General features: G+C 42.3%; 1 protein-coding gene and 1 pseudogene across 1 annotated transcript in view; one reads left to right on the forward strand and one right to left on the reverse strand.

Moving 5' to 3' along the window:
* HSPA4 (heat shock protein family A (Hsp70) member 4) overlaps positions 1-7,021 on the reverse strand; it is a 53,879-nt gene extending 46,858 nt beyond the window's left edge. The window contains exon 1 of the mRNA XM_027546508.1: positions 6,630-7,021. Within this exon, the coding sequence (XP_027402309.1) occupies positions 6,630-6,736 (107 nt within the window). The 5' untranslated portion in view covers positions 6,737-7,021. The remainder of the gene's footprint in view (positions 1-6,629) is intronic.
* Positions 7,022-21,424: 14,403 nt separating this feature from the next.
* On the forward strand, positions 21,425-22,347 carry LOC113895376 (annotated as a pseudogene).
* Positions 22,348-22,767: the final 420 nt, after the last annotated feature.

Raw genomic sequence — 22,767 nt, forward strand, 5'->3', positions numbered from 1 at the left:
AGTGTAAAGAAGAAAAGAAGTATTATCAGCAACTCCACAACCAAAACCCTCCCCCCATAAATGGCCACCACTACCATTTAGGTAAATATTCCTATGCAATCCTAATAAATAATTATTTTAAAAACAGAAGCTACATACCCCCAGTAAATTTGTTTCTCAACAAACACACTCTAAAATCTTCAGTGACTGAATAATTCTGTCCAAGTTTTGATAGCGAACCAGATATTTAAAGTAAACATGTACCACTTACCACTCACCAGGATATTCAAAATTTGCACACAGCCTATATGGAATCCCCATGTATGGCAGAAAGCCTATCTTTCACCCAAGCAGGTCAAGTTCTCTTGTTTTACAGCTTTCATTTTTGAACCTTTGTATGCCAGGCAGTGCACTAAGCATTATACATTTGCTTCTCCCAAACACTGTGAGAAAAGAACTATTACTGACCCTACTTTGTAAATGAAGAACTGAATAAAGGCATTATGTGCCTAGAAACATAACTAATATTAGAGTCCAGCATTCAAAATCAGGACTATCAAACTCCAAATCCTATCCATAAACATACTGTTGTATTGCTTACCAAACCCTCTACATTTATTCCTACTTCAACAGTGGAAACAGTGGCTGACTTTATTTTTGGGGGCTCCAAAATCACTGCAGATGGTGACTGCAGCCATGAAATTAAAAGACACTTACTCCTTGGAAGGAAAGTTATGACCAACCTAGATAGTATATTCAAAAGCAGAGACATTACTCTGCCAACAAAGGTCCGTCTAGTCAAGGCTATGGTTTTTCCTGTGGTCATGTATGGATGTGAGAGTTGGACTGTGAAGAAGGCTGAGCGCCGAAGAACTGATGCTTCTGAACTGTGGTGTTGGAGAAGACTCTTGAGAGTCCCTTTGACTGCAAGGAGATCCAACCAGTCCATTCTGAAGATGAGCCCTGGGATTTCTTTGGAAGGACTGATGCTGAGGCTGAAACTCCAGTACTTTGGCCACCTCATGCGAAGAGTTGACTCATTGGAAAAGACTCTGATGCTGGGAGGGATTGGGGGCAGGAGGAGAAGGGGACGACAGAGGGTGAGATGGCTGGATGGCATCACTGACTTGATGGACGTGAGTCTGAGTGAACTCCAGGAGTTGGTGATGGACAGGGAGGCCTGGTGTGCTGCGATTCATGGGGTCACAAAGAGTCGGACACGACTGAGCGACTGAACTGAACTGAACTGATACTTTCACTCAGACTGTCCCAATCCTGTCTTCAGTATTCTAATCCTACTTTCAAGTCCCACTCCTGCCTTTCCATATCACCCCATCCCCGACTAATGTTCTCTCCATTTAACTTGTACTTAATTAAGGTATGTACTTAATAACTTCACCCATAACTGTACTCTATGCTTATTCTTTTTACTTTTGCTTTCATACTTCCAACTAGACTGATTGCAAGAGCCCTCCACAGCAGGGCTCTTTATCTTCCACTTTCTCTATACTCCACACAAAGCCAACTTAATGCTGCTAAAAACAGTAGTACTCAAGACACTTGCTACTTGACTGATATTACTTTTCCTCCATCCCAAATTACAGGTTGACATCAAAAAGTTAATTTAAATCAAGTTCAAGATATCTCTGTTCTAATCTCTAAGTCCTAGAAAAAATAATCCATTTAAACTAGGTAACAATGTTGTTCTCCTTCCTGGGTATGAGATACCACTGACCACACATTTACGCACATTCTAATAGGATATTATGAACAGCTGCAACCAGCACAGATCCTTAAAAGGTAGCTTCATGTTTATATGTGTGTGTAGAACTGTTCTCAGGATATGAAGACAGCTGTTGCTCTAATTCAACGTTTTAAACAATATAAGAAAATGAGTTTTACAGAGAACCTACAATAGTATTTAGACTATTAAATAAGAGATAATGGCGAAACTGGCATGAAAATGGTTACATTAATTAGTGTATCCCATGATCACCGTCTTAGCCCTGAGCTAGAAAGTACCCAAAACAGTATCAAACAGAACAACTCATACTTGCAAGATATGCAGTTCCTAAAGAACTAAACTCCTGAGTCAGTAAGATTTGCACATTAAAAGCTACATATCTGATAAGTGCTAAAGGCAAAGTTCCGTAGATTTCCTTTTACTGTCCCAGTGTAGTCCATTAATAAAGAGAAATAATAAAAAATACAAAAAGGTAATAATAGCGGTATTAACACACACTTAGGGAGTATTCTAAATACTTTATGTAATTTTAACTCATAATCCTCACAAACTCCAGTGAAACAGAGAAATCACTTATGTTCCTGGTATGAATTAACCTCTTAAATTTTTGTAAAGTATTCAGGCAATATGCACTGAAATTCTAAGCATATATATCCTTTGTCCAACCACATCTGGAAATCTATCCAACAAAAATAAAAGTATTAACATGCAAACAAATATAAAAGACTACTTGTTGAAGATTATTTCTAATTGCAAAAATTTAGAAACCACCTCAACATTTGAGTAAAGCATGTTCAAGTCATAATATGGACTTATACTTGAGGTGACTTCGTATTTACTGATTCTGAAAGATGTCTAAAACATAACTGAAATAGTTACAAAATATTGTATGATCCTGTTTACACAGGTATATCTGTATATTTACAAATATACATATATATTTATATGTATATTTGTATAAATATATTTATATTTATACATATACTTATATTTGTATAAACCTAGAAAAAGTCATGAAATGATATATATATGTATGCTATGCTAAGTCACTTCAGTCGTTTCCGACTCTGTGCGACCCCACAGACAGCAGCCCACCAGGCTCCCCCGTCCCTGGGATTCTCCAGGCAAGAACACTGGAATGGGCTGCCATTTCCTTCTCCAATGCATGAAAGTGAAAAGTGAAAGTGAAGTCGCTCAATCGTGTCCGACTCTTAGCAACCCCATGGATTGCAGCCTAACAGGCTCCTCCGTCCATGGGATTTTCCAAGCAAGAGTACTGGAATGGGTGGGGTGCCATTGCCTTCTCCGATACATATGTATAGAATAGCAAATAATTAGATAAGAAACAATTTTACTTAGTACTTTATTTTGTTGTTGTTGTGGCAAACAATTATTTTGTTAAGTCAGGAAAAAAGTTATAATATCGGAAATCCAATTAGAACCTGATGACAAAGTTTCTGTCGACTATGCCCACCAATTCTGTATACAAGCTTTTATTTTAGTTCTTAAGTGAGTCTTTTTTTAAACTACTTTGATAACCTTCACAATTAGATATGGGAAGTCTAAGTAGTTTAAAGCTTTAGTTAACAAATCAACTTTCCTTTTCATTGAACCCAAAAGATCCAAGTCATCTTGCAGCTCTACACAGATCTACAACATGTAAAGACATTTATTCTAGAGAGAAACACTTTTCTTGCACAAATAACGTATCAGAAGTTAATCTGCCAGTTAACCAGAACCTATACTTATTTTCAGCTTTCGCTCTCAAGGGTAGTTATTAATAGACAATTTCATATCTTCAAATTCCTAAGATATTGTTTTATTAGGAACTAAGTCCATGAAAATGATAATATAAACTATTCATACACAGAATGCTTTTCTTAGGTAATTCATCTCTACCCTATAAACTCTGCATAATGCAGTCCAACTAACGCCTGTAAAGTCTGGCAGTCCGTTAACATTTCAATTCCAAAGCTTTAAGGTTGTACTCTATTGTAATAATCCAACTAAATATAAAAATAGGTTTTCCATCTTATACCAAAGCCTATGGTCATAAAATGTCAACACTCATAATTTAGAACTCCACAGTTTATCTCTAAGCCGCCCACACTTTCCTCCCAGTTCCATACCAGTGGAGAGCAACAGCAACTCCCACATGGACCAAATATTGCAGTAGCCTCCTAAGTATCCTCGGGTGCATCAGGCTTCTCTCGCCCTTCTCAAATAAATCCTCTCTCCATAAAAAAAGCCAATCACATTTTTAAAGTATCAATTGAATCACCTCCCACAGCACCTAGATAAAAATCTATGATTTGCTCCACCCTGCCTAACCTCTCTCTAGATTCAGTTCAACATTCCTTCAAATGGCCATAATCCCCTCAGTAGTGTCAAGTGTGCCAAGTTCAGGTCTTCCTCACTTGCTGTTTCTTCTGCCTGAACAACTCTTGCTCACTCCCACCATAGATCTCCATGGTAAAACCCTATTCATCCTCCAGGTTACATCTTAAATGGCACTTTTTTAAGAATGCTTTCCATCACCACCTCATATCCACTTAAATTAGGTCCCCCATCACTGTTTTCCATACTTTCCCATCAGCGTCCTTACCACAGTCATTATACATTTAACATTTGGTTTTGCCCACTAGCCATGTGTCCATGATGGAAGGATCTTATTTGCTGAGAAAGCAGGATATCTTCCAGGTAAAATTCAACCAGCGCCTCAAAAATGGAAATCAAATCCTGTCGTACCCACATATTGAAAAGAGTTACGTCTACTGCCATACCACTCTGAACGCTCCCGATCTCATCTGAAATGCGTTACTTTCATCACACCCAACCCTCCATTTCATTCCACTCTCACACTCAAGCAAATCTACATCAGTCCCTGTGTATCTTTGAGGTTTAAATCCATGCTGTGGTAATCACTACTTTAAAAAAAATAAAATAAAAATCAACCTTTCTGCCCCCATGTTCTACTTAACCAAAGACTCCAAGACAGAAATCCAAGCTAATCATAGTTCAAAAATTACTTGAATGTATGGCATCTAAGTTTCCAAGAGATATAAGGAAAATATGTAAGAAAAACTATTTTTAAACATTCTTTGTCACAATTACATGGTCTATCCTTTTCTGAAACTCTTTCAGTTCCAAATAATGAGATTCACAGTAATACTGTTACAGTTCCTATTTGTTTAAAGGAGAAAGAGGGCTCATCTTTAAGAGGCTAAAAAGAAACGTCAGGAACACTTCATTCTAATACTTTATATTCTTACCTTTGGAGCTAAATAAAATATGCTCACTTCTAGGTGGGAAAAAGACCAAAAAGTTACATGATTAACTCAGTGCTCTAGTCCTTTTAACTTCTTGAGGAAAACTATCTCTACAGATGAAGCACAACAGGATCCAGAAAGACAGTAACAAATAGGAAATTAATGCTTAAATACTTAAAAAACTTCAGTGTACAATACACTTGCCTGGAAATACAAATTAGACACACTATTACAAACTATGAAGATGGGAGGGTGGGGGATTGGGTTGTGGCTGTTAATGAGTGCAGGGTTTCTCTTGTGGGGTAAAGAAAATATTAAAATTGTGTTGATAATTGCACAATTGTAACTACACTAAAAACAAATTGTACACTTTGAAAGAGTTAACTGTATGGTATGTGAATTATATCTCATTAATGCTGTTAAAAACTACAAAATTGAGAAAGGAACATCAAACTGAGATTTTGAATCTGGGATGGGTTTTCGGGCAAGCACCTGGGTTAGTCTAAAATAAGAGGTAGAAATCTGCTAAGTTTAAGGAAAATGTTGTCAGCCCCCTGGGTAGCAAAGATCAGTCTGGCAAACGGAGCAATCGAGTTGGCCAGAAACCTATCGCTGAAGAAACATAACAAAAGTCAGGGTGAAAAAGGAGCCTTAGAACAGAGGCCCTTAATGAGACACAATGAGAACCAAACAAATAATACGAAACTTCTGAAAAGATTTTGTCCAAAAGGAAGACAATGATTGAAAGGTATCTCTATACAAGTAGATTCTTTCTTACCCTATCCAAGGAAAAACGTGGGTGAGTCATGATTTTTTTTAGTGCTGTGTCTTTACTGGTCCCATAACTTACTATATAGGTTCTTTTAAAAGTCAAAGTGAGCCCCTGAGTCATTCATTAACAATTGGGGCCAACACCCTGGCTGGAATGTATATTACCGTAAAAGTGGAACGCTGTTGGGGTGGATGCGCACAGGATAGCAGAAAATGACCCAACACAGTTCAATATACTGAAGCGACGTGAAAAACCAAAGTGAATGCAAAGGTATCCAAAAGGCATCGATTTTATTGTATCTTTTTCTGAATCTGTCCGTGCCAATCCAATCTTGAGATATCCGGCGCTCCGACTCCCTCTCTTCCGGGCGCCACCCCACCCCCACTCACGTGGGACTCTGGCCGCTGCATGGTCTTACCGCCTGCCGGCAGATGCCAGAAGCGGTTCAATTAAACTTTTATTAAGCGCTTGCTGTGTGCAAAGCCCCGAACTCTGTGCTGGCCTGAAGAAACGTTAGTACACCCCACGCCTACAATGTGCCTTCTAAAAGAGGGTCTCAGTCCATCCCACATCCCAGGCCTGCCTTCCCTCCAGTTCCTACCCATGGCCTCCACTAGTCCAAGGAACCACTCACAGCCCTTGTTCGGCCAGCCGGTCACTGTAAAAAGGCGTCGTCCTTAGCGCAGACCCACAAGAAGGGTCGCAGCCCCTAATGACCTAAAACCCAATAGGGTTCCCCTACCTACCGGAGCCTCGGAACGGAGGTTACTGCCCGGTCCGCGTTCCCCAAACCGCGAGGGTCACAGCTCGGACAAGCGCTACCTCCCCACCCCCAGTGCACGCGGCTAGCCTGGCCCACACTCACGGCGTGCAGCGGTCGCTGTACTCATTAGCGATCGTTTCGATGCCGCCGGCGCGGGCGACAGCGACGTAGCAGCTCTGGAACCCCAGGTCTATGCCCACCACCGACATGGCGCCGGCTACAGCTCAGGCTCCAGCCCAGGTCCGGCCGGCAAGACAAGACACGGACCCCGGCGGGGCTGGCGCGCAGAAAGCTGGCCGCGTGGGACAGGGGGACCTGGGATAGTGGGGGACGTGCGAAGATCCACGCGAGCACCTAGGGTCTTGGAAAGAGGGCCGCGCTGAGGGCACTGCTGAGGCCGGCTCCGGCTCAGCGGCCGCAGAGTGGGCGCCGGTAGCGGGGGCGGAGAAGATCTCGAAAGATCTCGTTGCGACGAGAGTAAAGCTGCAGCGCGAGAACTGCGAGGGAATGTTCTCGCGAGACCCAGTCTCAGCAGCCTTTCTTCCTGAGGCTCCGCCCCCCAGTTACGTACAAGAGTGCGTCAAGCCCAGGCCCGAGAACCAGAGGAGCGACGGGAAAGCTGAAAGATAGTTGGGAGGCGGAGCTAGTCACTGAGCCTGCGCACAGAACCCTCCGCAGCACTCCGTTTAGCGTTAAAGAGCCGTGGAGCACCTCCCTTCCAGTAGAAAGTAGGAGGGAGAGCAGGTTTGAGGCAAAATACTGAGGAAGTGCTTCTGGCCTACTTCCGTCTTTTTTCTTTATCTCAAAGGAAGTTCCGGTTGTGACACCTCCTACGCCCCACCTTGTGTAGGGAAGTGGGATCGCAAACTGATTTTCAAAGTCCAGAGGGACTTCTCATCTGCTTTGCTTGGGGAAGGTTACTGGGCAAAAGAGAAGGCCTCCTTTGAAACGCGACCCTCAGCAGAGTGTTCGATCGAGCTCTGTCAAAGACAGTGCCCTCCGCACCGGAGGCCGGGACTCCACCTTTTTTTTTGTTCGTCAGCCTTGTCACACCCTTTTCTGAACCACTCTTGCTCTTAGGTCAGATTGAGGAGCCTACGGCACATAAGACTTTCAGCCCCCAACCTATTCTAAGCACAAGTCTTGAACTCGATGCCTGACACACAGAAATAGATGACATGCTCCTGGTAAGTGGCAGGATGAAATTTGAAGGTAGCAAATCTTCAGGGCCCCTTACTTGCTTGGGCATCTTGAAGAGAGAAGCTTCTGAAAGTGGCTTCCAGGTGTGGAAGGGAAGCCAGCTGGCAATCAGGAAGCAATTCTAAGTATTGAGCATTTCTGATGAATTGCTGAAAGATACCTCAGAAAATCAGGAGTCTGAATCTCCATGTCTCCACTAATTTGATGTGATGTCTTGTTACAAGTCGGACACGACTGAGTGACTAAGCACAGCACCTTGTTTTAAGTATTTACTCTGATTTTTTTAAGGGCCGCTGACACTGAATAAGCTGAAGTCCCCTAAAACTCAAATCCAACTGGTCACAAGAGTAGCTAAAAGAGTAAATGGAGTCCCAGTGACTGGTAGCAAGTTTGAGCCACTCATAATTGGGAGGGGGGAGGCAGAGGAAGCTTTTTGTGTTTGAATTTTTCTTATTTTGCCATAAAATATGAATTTTATTTCATACCTGCTACCTAAGAAAGCCCCTCAGTCTCTAAGAGCAATGCCTAAATCGCATGTTGTATGCCTTTAAACTCGTTAGCTACTACATGTGGTGGTTTAGCCCTTAAGATGTAGCCTACTGTTTACGACCCCATAGACTGTAGCCCACCAGGCTTCTCTGTCCATGGAATTTCCCAGGAAGAATACTGGAGTAGGTTGCCATTTTCTTCTCCAGGGGGTCTTCCCAACTCAGGAATGGAACCTGGGTCTCCTACATTGCAGGTGAGTTCATTACCAACTGAGTCAGGAGAGAATCACCACATGGTTCTCACATTTTGGCTGAATCATTCCTGATTTTGTCTTCAAAAACAAATACAGAGTGTGCCCTGAGGCTATAATAAGAGGTGTAGAGACAGAAAGAAAGAACCTTTCAAAAAGAGGGCAAGGAAAGATGCTATACACCCCTATTCACAGTGTTACCACAACACCCAAAGTTGGGAATAACCAAATGTCCCCTGATGCATGAATTTTTTTTAGCACGTGATATATACCCTGCTTATTTATTTTATATGCAGAGTACATCATATGAAATGCCAGGTTGGATGAAGCACAAGCTGGAATCAAGATTGCCAGTAGAAATAGCAATAACGTCAGATATGCAGATAACACCTCCCTTATGGCAGAAAATGAAGAGGAACTAAACAGCCTCTTGACGAATGTGAAAGAGGAGAGTGAAAAAGCTGGCTTAGAACTCAACATTAAAAAATGAAGACCATGGCATCTGGTCCCATCACTTCATGCCAAACAGATGGGAAACAACAGAAACAGTAAGAAACTTGATTTTCTTGGACTCCAAAGTCACTGTGGATTGTGACTGCAGCCATGAAATTAAAAGACTTAGAAACTTGCTCCTTGGAGGAAAAGCTATAACAAACCTAGACAGCATATTAAAAAGCAGAGACATTACTTTGCCAGCAAAGATCCATATAGTCAAAGCTATGGTTTTTCCAGTAGTCATGTATGGATGTGAGATTTGACCATAAAGAAGCCTGAGCGCCAAAGGATTGATTTTTTTCAACTGTGGTCTTGGCGAAGACTCTTGAGGGTCCTTTGTATAGCAAGGACAGATCAGTCAATCCTAAAGGAAATCAATCCTGAATATTCATTGGAAGGACTGATGCTGAAGCTCCAATACTTTGGCCACCAATATGAAGAGCCAACTTATTAGAAAAGACCCTGATGCTGGGAAAGATTGAAGGCAGGAGGTGAAGGGGATGACCGAACAAGATGGTTGGATTGCATCACCGATTCAATGAGTTTGAATAAGCTCCAGGAGACTATGAAGGACAGGGAGGCCTGGCATGCTGCAGTCCGTGGAGTCGAAGAGTCAAGACACGATTAAGTGACGGAACAACAAACTCACCTATGATGCAATATTACGCAGACTAAAAGGAACAAAATCCTAACACACTGCAACATGAATGAGCCTTAAAAACACCATGCTAAGTCAAAGAAGCTAAACATACAAAAAACAAATATTGACTACGTTTACACGAGGCGCCTAGACTAGGCAAATTCATAGAGATAGAAAATAGAATACTGGGGAAAAAAACTTTAAAAAAAAATGGGATAGTGGTCACTAGGGGCTGACTGGTACAGGAGATGCAGGTTTGATTCCTGAGTTAGGAAGATGCCTTAAGGAAGGAATGGCAATCCATTCCAGTATTATTGCCTGGAAAATCCCATGGATGGAGGACCCTGGCAGGCTATAGTCCATGGGGTTGCAAAGAGTCGGAGGAGACTGAGCACACATGCACACACACATGCGCATGCAAAGGGCTGGCTGGTAGTTGGGGTTAGAGAGTTATTGTTTAATGGGTACAGTTTCAGTCTGGGATAATGAAAAAGTTCTGAATGGATAGCAGTGATAGTTGCACAACAGTGTGAACATACATAATGCCACTGATATGTGCTCTTTAAAATGGTTATAATGGGGCTTCCCTGATGATCCAGTGGTTGAAAATCCACCTGTCAGTGCAGGGGGCCCGTGTTCAATCCTTGTATGCCATGGAGCAACTAAGCCCATGCATCCCAACTACTCCAGAGCCCACACTCTGGAGCCTGCAAGCCATAATTACTGAAGCCCTTGAACCTAGAGCCAAGGCTCTACAGTAAGAGAAGCCACCACAATGAAAAGCCCACATATAGCAATGAAGACCCAGTGAAGCCAAAAATAATTAAATAAAAATAAATGAATCTTTTAAATGGTTAACATGGTAAGTTTTCTTATGTATATTTTGTTGCACTTAACTATCCTTCCTCTATCTCCTATTTTTTTCCCACCTAGATGGATATAAATAACACCAAAGATATTATTGACCTTACTTATTACAGAGTCCTGTCTCCATCTGTCTACTCTGGGTTATTAAGCACTGGACAAACATAAACCAGTCTGTAAGCAGACTGGGTGGGGGAGGGGGGCAGTTCATGGAGAAAGAGAACCAGGCATGGCTTTCTTGATCTAAGAGAAGCCATTTTTGGCGGAAGACTTTTTTTTGACCTATGCCTGGGCACAATGCTTTTGACTATGTGGATCACAATAAACTGGAAAATTCTGAAAGAGATGGGAATACCAGACCACCTGATCTGCCTCTTGAGAAACCTGTATGCAGGTCAGGAAGCAACAGTTAGAACTGGACATGGAACAACAGACTGGTTCCAAATAGGAAAAGGGGTACATCAAGGCTGTATATTGTCACCCTGCTTATTTAACTTATATGCAGAGTACATCATGAGAAACGCTGAGCTGGAAGAAGCACAAGCTGGAATCAAGATTGCCAGGAGAAATATCAATAACCTCAGATATTCAGATGACACCACCCTTATGACAGAAAGTGAAGAAGAACTAAAAAGCCTCTTGATGAAAGTGAAAGAGGAAAAGTTGGCTTAAAGCTCAACATTCAGAAAACGAAGATCATGGCATCTGGTCCCATCACTTCATGGGAAATCAATGGGGAAACAGTGGAAACGGTGTCAGACTTTATTTTGGGGGGCTCCAAAATCACTGTAGATGGTGATTGCAGCCATGAAATTAAAAGACGCTTACTTCTTGGAAGGAAAGTTATGACCAACCTAGATAGCATATTAAAAAGCAGAGACATTACTTTGTCAACAAAGGTCCGTCTAGTCAAGGCTATGGTTTTTCCAGTGGTCATGTATGGATGTGAGAGTTGGACTGAGAAGAAAGCTGAGCGCTGAAGAATTGATGCTTTTGAACTGTGGTGTTGGAGAAGACTCTTGAGAGTCCCTTGGACTGCAAGGAGATCCAACCAGTCCATCCCAAAGGAGATCAGTCCTGGGTGTTCATTGGAAGGACTGATGCTGAAGCTGAAACTCCAGTACTTTGGCCATCTGATGCGAAGAGCTGACTCATTGGAAAAAACTCTGGTGCTGGGAAAGATTGAGGGCAGGAGGAAAGGGGGACGACAGAGGATGAGATGGTTGAATGGCATCATCGACTCGATGGACTTGGGTTCAGGTGGACTCCGGAGTTGGTGATGGACAGGGAGGCCTGGCGTGCTGTGGTTCATGGGGTCGCAAAGAGTCGGACACAACTGAGCGACTGAACTGAACTTGCCCTGTTCAAACAGGTCTCAGTAATTAACAATCATTATCATAAGGAAAATGAGGGAATGTGGGAATAAAGGAAAACTAGTCAAGAAACAAAAGTTCAGCCATAAAAAACAGAGTCCTGGTTCCTTCTCAAAGGATATACATAATCTGATACACATCTTTTGAGTTCTATGGGAACTAAGGCCCCCACCCAGGTGGAGGATGGAATGATGACGTTTCTTTTCTGACCCTTGTGGCTTCACTCACAATGTGTCTCAATTCTGTGTTGAGAATTCTCAGCTAGAACCCCTTCATGAATATGCATACACCACACAAGGCCTTTCATGGATATGCATGTACCCTTCCTTAGCTTAAAACTTCCCCAATTTTGCTGTTCAGGGAGACACTGTTTTAGAAAATATCCCCAGTGTTCTCTGTTCTAACTGCATGTAATAAATCCTTTTTTCTCCCCATCTTTGGCTTGGTTGTGATTTTTAGCTCAACATCCACCAAAAGTAGAACCTAGTTTGTGGTTAACAAGCCTACCCTAGGGTGAAGTGCCTAAACTACCTAAAAGATCACTATGTCTGAGTTGTGGCCTCCCTGTCTTTTATCTTGTGGGAGGCCTGGACAGCCTTTAGCTAAACTGGCAGAAACACATCCCTGATCTGTCTCAAACTTCATATCTACCTGTCTCATTTGCCTTGGCACAGCTTTTAGTTTAAAATACCATTAATACTATCAATCCTTTTAACAATTTGTCCTTCTCAAAATAAAGTATAGCTAACATCCATCACACAAAGTACTCAACCTGCTAAAAATAGTTTCTCTGATCATCAAACTTACAGCTCAAGAGGCTATTCTGGGATATTTAAATAAATGAAGTCAGAAAGAAAGTTACTTAAGAATTTCAAAGAATAAAGGGACAAGTTGCCAAGAATCAATTGTAAAGCAGTAAAGTTGCCAGAATGTTTAATGTTAAAGATACCTTAGGTGTAGCACAAGTTCTTTTCATTTAGCAGAGCATTTTGAGTATTTTAGAAGGAACCTGTTAAATGCCTTTCTCTGACACAATAATTGAATATAGACTTCCCTGGTGGTCCAGTGGTTAAGAATCTGTCTGCCATTGCAAGGGACATAGGTTCGATCCCTGGTCCAGGAAGATTCCACATACCACCAGGCAACTAAGTCTGTGGGCCCAAGAGCTCATGCTCCACAAGAGAAGCCACTACAATGAGAAGCCCACACACTGCACCTAGAGAGTAGCTCCCACTTGCCACAACTAGAGAAAGTCTACACACAGTAATGAAGACTCAGTGCAGCCATAAATAAATATTTTTTAAAAATTTTTAATAAATATATTTTGTTCTAAGCAGTTAAGTGTTTGTTTATTTTAAATATACAGTGTTCATAGCCTGCTCACCATAAGACAAAATTCAGTTGGAAATTCATAGTCTTCCCTACCAGGTGTCCAGTGGAGTCCTGTCCTACATTCTGTAGTGGCTTCTGGAATTATCTGTTTCACAAGTAAGCTGCAAGCTCAGATAATGGTGGTTTCTGACTTCCTGGTATCACAGTGAGTAGACCAGGTCCCTTCATTAAATTGATGCTGAGCAGGGCCCAGAGGGACTCCTGGACATGAAGGCCTTTTTGTCCCCCATTTCTTGTCAGCAAGACTCAACCCTCCGTGACCTTCTCTGAGTTCCAAAGGGCAAAACACTTAATGATTAAAGGAGAAGCAGAAGCAAAACCACATGAGGCAAAACTAAAGGGACCAGAGAGACTCACCAAGATAAGGGGATGAGACCACCTGAGACCCCCCATCTTTTCAGCCACCCCATCCTTTTGAAACTCTGCATAAGAAAGGATGAAAAACTGTTACTGCCTTGATCCTTATCGCATACCCCATCTAACTATATACATAAAACCTCTCCCCCAACCTACCAGGGAGTGAAGGCTAGGGGCGGGGGCAGCAGGCGGGGGGCGGGGGGGCGGGGAGCAGAGTTCTTAAGGCACTAGCCTACTGTGTTTCCCCTTGCCTGGCAAAGTAATAAAGCCACTCCCTCTTTCTCCTCCATAACTCTGTCTCCATATTTCTGTTTGGCATTGGTGCACAGAGAGCCAAGATTTTGGCAACAGAACCAGTGCTCCTTTCTTGAACTCTAAAATTCTAACTCAGGAATAATGGTAATTACTCCATCTCCAGTTCCTACAGTATGTGCCACACTGTGCTAAGTTATTTGGATATCATAATCTATTTAATCTTCATAGCAAACCCATTAGGTAGGTGTTATTTTCCAATTTTAAAGATGAGAAAACAGACCTGATGGGGTTAAAGAGCTTGGTCAAGGTCACATAACTTTTAAAACTCCGATTTCAAAGTGACCTCCTATAACTACACCGCTGCTTTCTTTAAGCTCATGTTCTTTGTAAAGCCTCATTAGAGTGAAAATGTTAGTCGCTCAGTTGTGTCCAACTCTTTGGAATCCCATGGACTGTAGTCCACCAGGCTCATCTATCCATGGAATTCTCCAGGCAAGAATACTGGAGTGGGTTGTCATTTCCTTCTCCAGGGGCTCTTCCAAACGTAGGGATCAAACCCATGTCTCCTGTATTGCAGGCAGATTCTTTACCATCTGAGCCACCAGGAAGCATTAGAGTAAATATGCAAAATAAAAGAATTGTTGTTTTTCAGTCACTAAGTTGTGTAGGACTCTTTTCTCAACCCCATGGACTGCAGGACTCCAGGCTACAAAAGATTAAGAGAAATTAATTCATCTAGAGTCATTCACTATAGACCTTTTGGAAGACTTTCCTTACTTTCAGTGTTTTTCTTGCCTGGAGAATCCCATAGATAGAGGAGCCTGGTAGGCTACAGTCCATGGGGTCACAAAGAGTCAGACACAACTAAGAGACTTTCACTCACTCACTTTTTAATATTCGGTTAAACCAGCCTTTCCCAAGCTGCATGCCATGAGATACTGAGGTTAATAATGTCATTTTACAGGCTCTGAGAAAGCCTAAAATAAACCTGTTTAAACATTGTTTAATTTTAAGTACAAATGGAGATACAACAAGCATAAGTATGAAGAGTAGTATAGCACAATTTCCCTGAAGGAGGAAATGGCAACACACTCCAGTATTCATGCCTGGGAAATCCATGGACAGAGGAGCCTGGTGGCCTACAGTCCATGAAGTCGCAAAGAGTTGGACACGACTGAAGCGACTTAGCAGTAGCAGCAGCAGAGCATCTGAGCACGTAGCACAATTTAGCCTCTCAATTTTTTTTCCCCCTTAAGCATTTTTCTAATCATAACACTCTTCTGATATAGAAACTACCATTACAGTTCACTTCTAACTCCAAATTGGCTGAAATCCTAGCGTCCTTCCTCACTCTATCATACTGTCTGCTTACATAGTAGCACTATGCTCTCACTCTGAAGTCCTTCCGCAAAGTCTCACTCTTTTCCCTTATTTGGGCTGATTACTCTTATGCATACGTCCTGCAGTATCATCAATCCCAACTCTTTCCCTCTTTATAATCTTAAAATGCTGGATACACTTACACAGATTTCTCCAGGCCACCAAGCTGATACCATCAGGAAAATTTAACCCCTTCATCTAGTTCCCTTGGTCACTGATAATTCTCCTGACCTGACTCACAATCTCCTTACCTAATAAACTCCACCCTCTCCTCAACTAGCCCCAGATTCAGCCGCCTTCCACCTCTAGCAGCTGACATTCCAACTCCACCCCCAAAGTCCAGCCTGTTGGTCTGGTCCACTTAGGACAGAAACATGACTCTGACCTGCTCAGTCCAGTTTGGCTCTGGCTTGTCCTGTTCCTGAGTACAGAGGGACCCCGCCCCCCACGAAGCAGGGAGCTATCCTGCCATAGTAGCAGCTGGCATCTCTCATCTACAAATTGCTAAACTCTTTTTATCATTTTTCGTTTAAAGTATCAAATTCATCAGGACTCAGTGTATCCTATGCTGGTTTCCCTTCAGCTGAATACAGCTCCTTTGTCTCAGGACAGAATGCTCTTTGCTTCTTGCTTTAAGACTCAAGGACAATGATTTTAAAAGGCCCTGGGCCCCATGATAATGATTCGCTTTTCAGATTTCCTGATTGAAGAGGAATCTGAAATGTGAATATTTATAATTTGATAAAGAATCAGTGTTACTATAAACAGTGTTATTATGAACAATTTTATGTGGCATTCTGCCCAGGCATGGCTTCACAACTAAAGGACAACCATTTATTTTCTTGTGGACATGCAGCAAATGTTCAAATGCAATGTGAGTTCAAATTCTAAATATATCACAGACGATTACAGTTTGACACTCGAACACCAGCAGTGCAAACCCTAACTCAGAGGAGAATGACTAACAAGTTTTCCTGGCACTGGCACAGGAATCCATCCCCAAGGCCAAAGGCAGCAGCAATAGCAACAGCAGGCTGAAACAAGAGAAGGGATGACTTGAGTTCACTGAAAGCATCAGAGTTTCTCTTTCAGGCAAGACAAAGACAAGTCTGAAAAAAAGGGTAACCAGAAGTTTCCACTATGGAGGTACTATGAAACGAAACCATGATATGTACTTTATGTATTCTTGAAATGCTTTGAAAGAATTGGGTACCTGCAAAGAGTAAAAATGTGCTTAATAAGTCATTCTTCAGAACTGGATGACAGGCCCTTTAGGAATACTATTTAGTCTATTAAATATGGTTATATTGTGTGCCATTTCCACTGAAGGCAAAGTTTACTTTTGAAAAAAAAAGCAATGACCTTAAAGATCTCAACCTAATATCCTTACTTGGTTCAATGGTCTGTGACAGTGAGCAGAGCTTGGGATATCTTGTTTTTATTCCAATAATATTAGCACTTGGAAGAAGTCAGGAAGTAGTAGCATACTTGTCTTTGGCATGTCATCTTACCCCTAAATGAGATGAGACCCAGGGCCCCAAGAAGGCCCTACCATGCTAAAAGTTCTCTTCCAATCATTTAGAATGTCAGTGGAGTGACATTTACTTCTCTAAAAGTAAAATCCTCTTCCACACCAGAGAGGATACAGTGGCAATTGGCATCTCCATGTAAATGAACAGAAAGTAAAATTACATGATGGAGTGGAAGTTCATGAATGAGCACCCCACCACCCCACCTTCCTCAATCACAAGCACACACCACTCAGGCTTTATTTTCAGATTCCTTATGTGAGTGCCTTTCTCTAAAATCTTCAATGGAATTTCCTAAAGCACTGTAATATTTGAGAGTTGCTGGTACTTGTGAATCAAGGCTGGGCACTTGCCCTGCCTGCCTCTCTCTCTTGACTAAAGGAGTGGTTGCCGGTAGGAGAGCCGTCATGTCAGAACTACAAGAGGGAACACAGTATAATGAAGCAGTAATAATTACAACTGTGATCCTGTAGCAGAAAAGACATGGACAAACAGAAGTAGAATTCCAGAAACAAATCCTAGTATGAGAATTCAGTATAGGATACATGGCATTTCATGATAGTGCGGGAGGGATGGTGTTGGGATATTAGCTAACCTTTTGGGAAGAAAATTTTAGATCACTACTTCAAACCTTATGCAAGAATATATTCCTGATAAATCAAATACTGGAGTATTCTTGCCTGGAGAAGTCCATGGACAGAGGAGCCTTGAGGGCTACAGTCCATGGGGTCATAAAAAGTCAGACACAACTGAATGACTAACACTTTCACACTTTCAGGGTATGCTAAGTGGTGGTGTTTGGTAGGTTAGTTGTATTAAATGCATTTTGACTTATGATATTTTCAACTTACGATAGGTTTATTGAGACATAACCCCATCACGGGCCAAGGAAGATCACAATCCAGTTGTTCCAGCACCATTTGTTGTAAGGACTCCTTTTCTCATTGAGTTGCTTTGATGCATTGTCTACCTTGTAGGACTGATGTGACACATAAATAAGATGGTTACTATAAAATGTACATTGCCTGACACATAGCAATTGCTCAAGGAAATTAGAGATAGTTGTCGCTGTGCCTGAGATTTTTCCCAGTTGTCCCAGAGTTGGTGATTAGGGCCTACAGGTGAGAACAAAAGAGTACGAACTAACCTACGCCCTTAAGAAAATTGCCAGTAACTGGAGCCAGGCACCTCCCCAAGAGAGTAGACAGAAAACAGCCTAGACATTTGCAGCCTCCTCCTCTCTCCAGCTCTCCAGGCCTCTCTGTAAAGTGAGGAGGAGCAAAGAGCACACAGTAACTGACTTTCTGGGCAATGCAGAATTACTTCATGATGAGGAGAGACTTCCTCCTCCCAGTAGAAGAGGGACAGAAGGTGCTGTCTCTCCAGGGAAAATAAGTGAGAAGGGAGACCCATGTAAAGACTGGAGGGTGGTCCGTGAGGAGGAAAGACCTCCACTCCATGCCTTAGTTGGCTATTTGCTGAAGCAGCATGCTAGCCAATTTTCCCCTTTGAACAAAGGAGGGCAAATATGAACAAAAGAAAAGAAAAGAGAGCAAGCAGGAAGTGGTATGGTGTGACAAGGAAGCAGGTATTTCCCCTGGATTTACTGCACTTTGAAATAGGCGGTTGAACTTGGACCGTTTCACCAGACCTCACACATAAAGGCTGTTGGCTGGGAAATAGCCATGTAACAAGAGGCAGCAGTGGAGAAGGAAGGTCGAGCTTGAGCTGGGACCACCCCTCCCAACCCCCACAATCAGGGACTGGAGGGTCCTCTGAGGACATCTCTACTAAGCATGTGCCACACAGAGGTTAGTAACACACAGGCCCATCAGCATAGACTAAAGAAACTGGGACGATTGACAGAGAGCCTTACAGACACACTCAGGCAAGTATAAAACCTTTTGATTTAAGATTTTGATTACTTGCAGCTAAAAGTATCTAATACACTTCTTTCTCTGTAGACCCAATTTCTCTCTCTTCATGAACTGGCTGCTGGGAGCTCTGAATGCACATGTTTCAAGCCCAGCCCCATGCAAGGATGAAAACTGAAGACCTTCAGTTCTACTATAAAATTGCCAGGTAAGAGAACCTAATTGGTCCAGCTTGGTCAAAGCTGGTTCAGTCAAATATACCTGGGAATTTGTTGTTTTAGCTGCCAAGTTATGTCTGACTCTTTTGCAACCACATGGACTGTAGCCCACCAGGCTCCTATGTCCATGGGATTTCCCAGACGAGAATACTGGAGTGGGTTGCCATATCCATCTTCAGGGAATCTTCCTGACCCAGGGACCAAATCTGAGTCTCCTGCACTGGCAGGCAGATTCTTTACCACTGAGCCACCACGGAAACCGCACACCTGGGAATACAGGGTCACTAATTCCAGTCTCAGAGAACTGTCATCATGAGCTAGAAAGGCACCCCCCAAGATGTCTTACAGGGCTGATGTAGTGAAAGAAAATGTTGTGTTGCAGAATTCTAGAGCACTGAGGAATCCAGATAGGCTTGGGAGGGCTTTGAAATAAACATACACAGGGGAGGGCATGCACTTCACTTTCCAGAGAGCTTCACAAGGTAACGTGCAGGGACTGTGGGGTTGAGAAGGGCAGAGGGAACTGGATCTGCGAGGAGTTAAGAGAGGTCATTGATTGCCAGAAGGAGAGTAAGAGAGGTCATGTCATCTATAATGTGACCACCCTTTACAGCAACCCATATATCTTTGGTAGAATCATGAGCTACTTGGTGTGATGGGATTTCCAGTGGGCACCTAAAAAGGGAATGCAACATCATATCTAGGTATGACCTAAGGCAGGAATCTAAGAGCAATTAAACCGCTAAAAGAGTAGGGTAGTCTTTTAAGTGGGCTTACCTGGTGGCTCAGTGGTAAAGAATCCACCTGCCAATGCAGGAAACACAGGTTCAATCCCTGGATCAGGAAGATTCCCTGGAGAAGGACATGGCAACCCACTCCAGTATTCCTGCGTGGGAAATCCAATGGACGCAGGAGCCTGGTGGGCTACAGTCCATGGGGTTACAAGAGTCACACACGACTTAGTGACTAAAGAACAACAACAAACTACAAATTAGAGTTCTGATCCTTCTCAGTCTGGGGCTTTTGTGCTTTATCTGCAGTTGGTCTGGTGAAATGGAGCAATAAAGAGTTTCAAAACTCTTAGATGTTCCTTAGATTCTAAGGCTTCTAGTCTGTATTTGCTTCTTTGAAGTCAAATCTCCCTGGAACCTTATTATAATGGGCTGTTTCCTTACCATACTGATTCATATACCTTGAAGCTTTGAAGCTGTTCCGTGGTGGGAACAAGAATTTCTGTGACCTCAAGCCCACATTAAGGCAAATCTGACTTTGAGGTAGAATGGGAGAAGTGGCAAGTACTATGAGAAAAGCTGTCAAAAACAGAATGAATAATTTGAAATATTACTAAAGGCTTTTGCTGTTTCAGTTCTACAGCATTAAGATTGGAAACAGCGAGGGGCAGTTTTTCTGAGGAAGGAAATGCAGGATAGCCTGTGAGACTCCTCGGCCTGTTAAAAAGCCTAGAAAAGAATTCATGGTAATTTACCAGTATCATCATTATAGTGCCTCTATTTAATTTTAAACAAAAGTTTGTGTCGTCTTCTGTGTTAAGGAAAAGTGAGAATTTAGTTCAATTGGCATTGAATTGTGACAGTTTGCCAACTGTGGAACGATTTTCTCTATCTGCCTGCCATCCCTTCTCTTCATCACTCTGACCGTAGGAGTGGACATAACTCAAGCCGAATCACTCACAGCACTTCCTCCCACTGGGCCACAAAGACTGAACCAGAGCTAGCCAGATGACCACATGACCATGCACAAGGCACTCTTCCCAGAGATGTATCTCATGTTGTATCTCATGTAGTCAGTGGCAAAGTTTCTTCTCTCTCTTGAAAATGTGGAACGTTTACCTAAGCCCTATTTTCCTGGAAAACTTAAGATGGTTCAGAAATCCCCCGCACCCTCTCATGTTCCAGCTTACTGCAAAGAACATGTAACTTAAATAAGATTCACAGTGACCTCCTTGTTACCCACAGTAAGTCCAGACACAACCTTTCCAAATTCCCATTCATGTCCTCCTAAGTGATAATCTGAAACTTAGCTACACACAAATATTTGCCGTTCAGACTGACTAAGACCCCTTGATCACAACAACAATTCCAACTACAATCACCCCACCTATAAGCTGTCACCCTATAAAAGTCTCCAGGCAAAAGTGCTTGCCCTGATGCAGTGAACTAAATAAAACCAGTTTGCTTATTTGTTTGGTTTTGGTCTTTGACAGGCTCTGGAATTGTAAGAATGTGTTCTCAAGGTTCCATTAGCCATATTCACACCCGTGGAAAGATGTCTGAAGGAAGGAGGCTACTACTCAGAAAAAAGTAGAAACTAGGTTGTCTGGGCAAAAGGCATCACATTCCGGGTTCTAAGCCTGTATGCCTAGAGCTGCCCTGCTCTCGCTGCCCCCAGTATTTATCCCTTCATCTCCTTCTTTGCAAAGGTTATTTTGATATTGGTTTCTGTCACTTGCAACTTGAGTATCTCTGACTAATAAATCTACCACATTTAAAACTGACTTTCTGCTTTTTCCCCCCTGGAGCCATGCTGGTTCTGCAGCTCTGTGGCAAGCTGCGGAGTTGGGGTTCTGTTCCACAGGATGCGGTTTGTTAAAGTTGTCAAGAACAAGGTCTACTTCAAGAGATACCAAATGAAATTCAGAAGAGGCAAGAGGGAAAAACTGACTACTATGCTCGGAAACGATTGGTAATCCAAGATAAAAATAAGTACAACACACCTAAATACAGAATGATTGTTCGTGTAATGAACAGAGATATCATTTGTCAGATTGCTTATGCCCGTATAGAAGGAGAAATGATAGTTTGTTGAGCTTATGCTCACGAACTCCCAAAATATGGTGTGAAGGTTGGCCTGACAAATTATGCTGCAGCATATTGTACTGGCCTGCTGCTGGCCCACAGGCTTCTTAATAGGTTTGTTATGGACAAAATTTATGAAGGCCAAGTCGAGGTGACTGGAGATGAATACAGTGTGGAAAGCATTGATGGTCAACTTGGTGCCTTCACCTGTTACTTGGATGCAGGACTTGCCAGAACTACTACCGGGAATAAAGTTTTTGGGGCCCTAAGGGAGGTGTCGATGGAGGCTTGTCTATCCCTCACAGTACCAAACGGTTCCCTGGTTATGATTCAGAAAGCAAAGAGTTCAGTGCTGAGGTACACCGAAAGCACATCATGGGGCAAAACGTTGCAGATTACATGTGTTACCTGATTGAAGAAGATGAAGATGCTTACAAGAAACAATTTTTTCAGTACATACAGAACAATGTAACTCCAGACATGATGGAGGAGATGTATAAGAAAGCTCATGCTGCAATAGGAGAGAATCCAGTGTATGAGAAGAAGCCTAAGAAAGAAGTTAAAAAGAAGAGGTGGAACCATCCCAAAATGTTACTTGCCCAGAAGAAAGATCGGGTAGCTCAGAAGAAGGCAAGCTTCCTTAGAGCTCAGGAATGAGCTGCTGAGAGTTAAACCAAACCACAATTTTCCATCAAGATTTTTCAGATAAGACAATAATAAACTTATTGAACAAGCAAAAAAATAAATAAATAAAACCGACCTTCTAAATGCAGTAAATATCTTCATGTAAATATTCCTGGGATTAAAATTCACTTTAAAGGGAGTTCCCTGGTGGCCTAGTGGTTAGGATTTCAGGTTTGCACTGCTGTGGCCCAGGTTTAATCCCTGGTCAGGAAACTGATATCCTACAAGCTGCTCGGCACAGCCAAAAAGAAAAAAAAGATTCACTCTGATGACTTACCAATGATAAAAACCCCTTCATATGGATGCTAACCAGACTTACTAGGGTGATCATTTTGCAATATGTAAAAATAACAAATCATTATGTTGTACACCTAAAAGAATATAATGTGTCAATATAATATACCTCCAAAAATAAAACCCTTCA

The sequence above is a fragment of the Bos indicus x Bos taurus genome, chromosome 7 (assembly GCF_003369695.1).
Source record: "Bos indicus x Bos taurus breed Angus x Brahman F1 hybrid chromosome 7, Bos_hybrid_MaternalHap_v2.0, whole genome shotgun sequence".
Classification (NCBI taxonomy): Eukaryota; Metazoa; Chordata; class Mammalia; order Artiodactyla; family Bovidae; genus Bos; species Bos indicus x Bos taurus.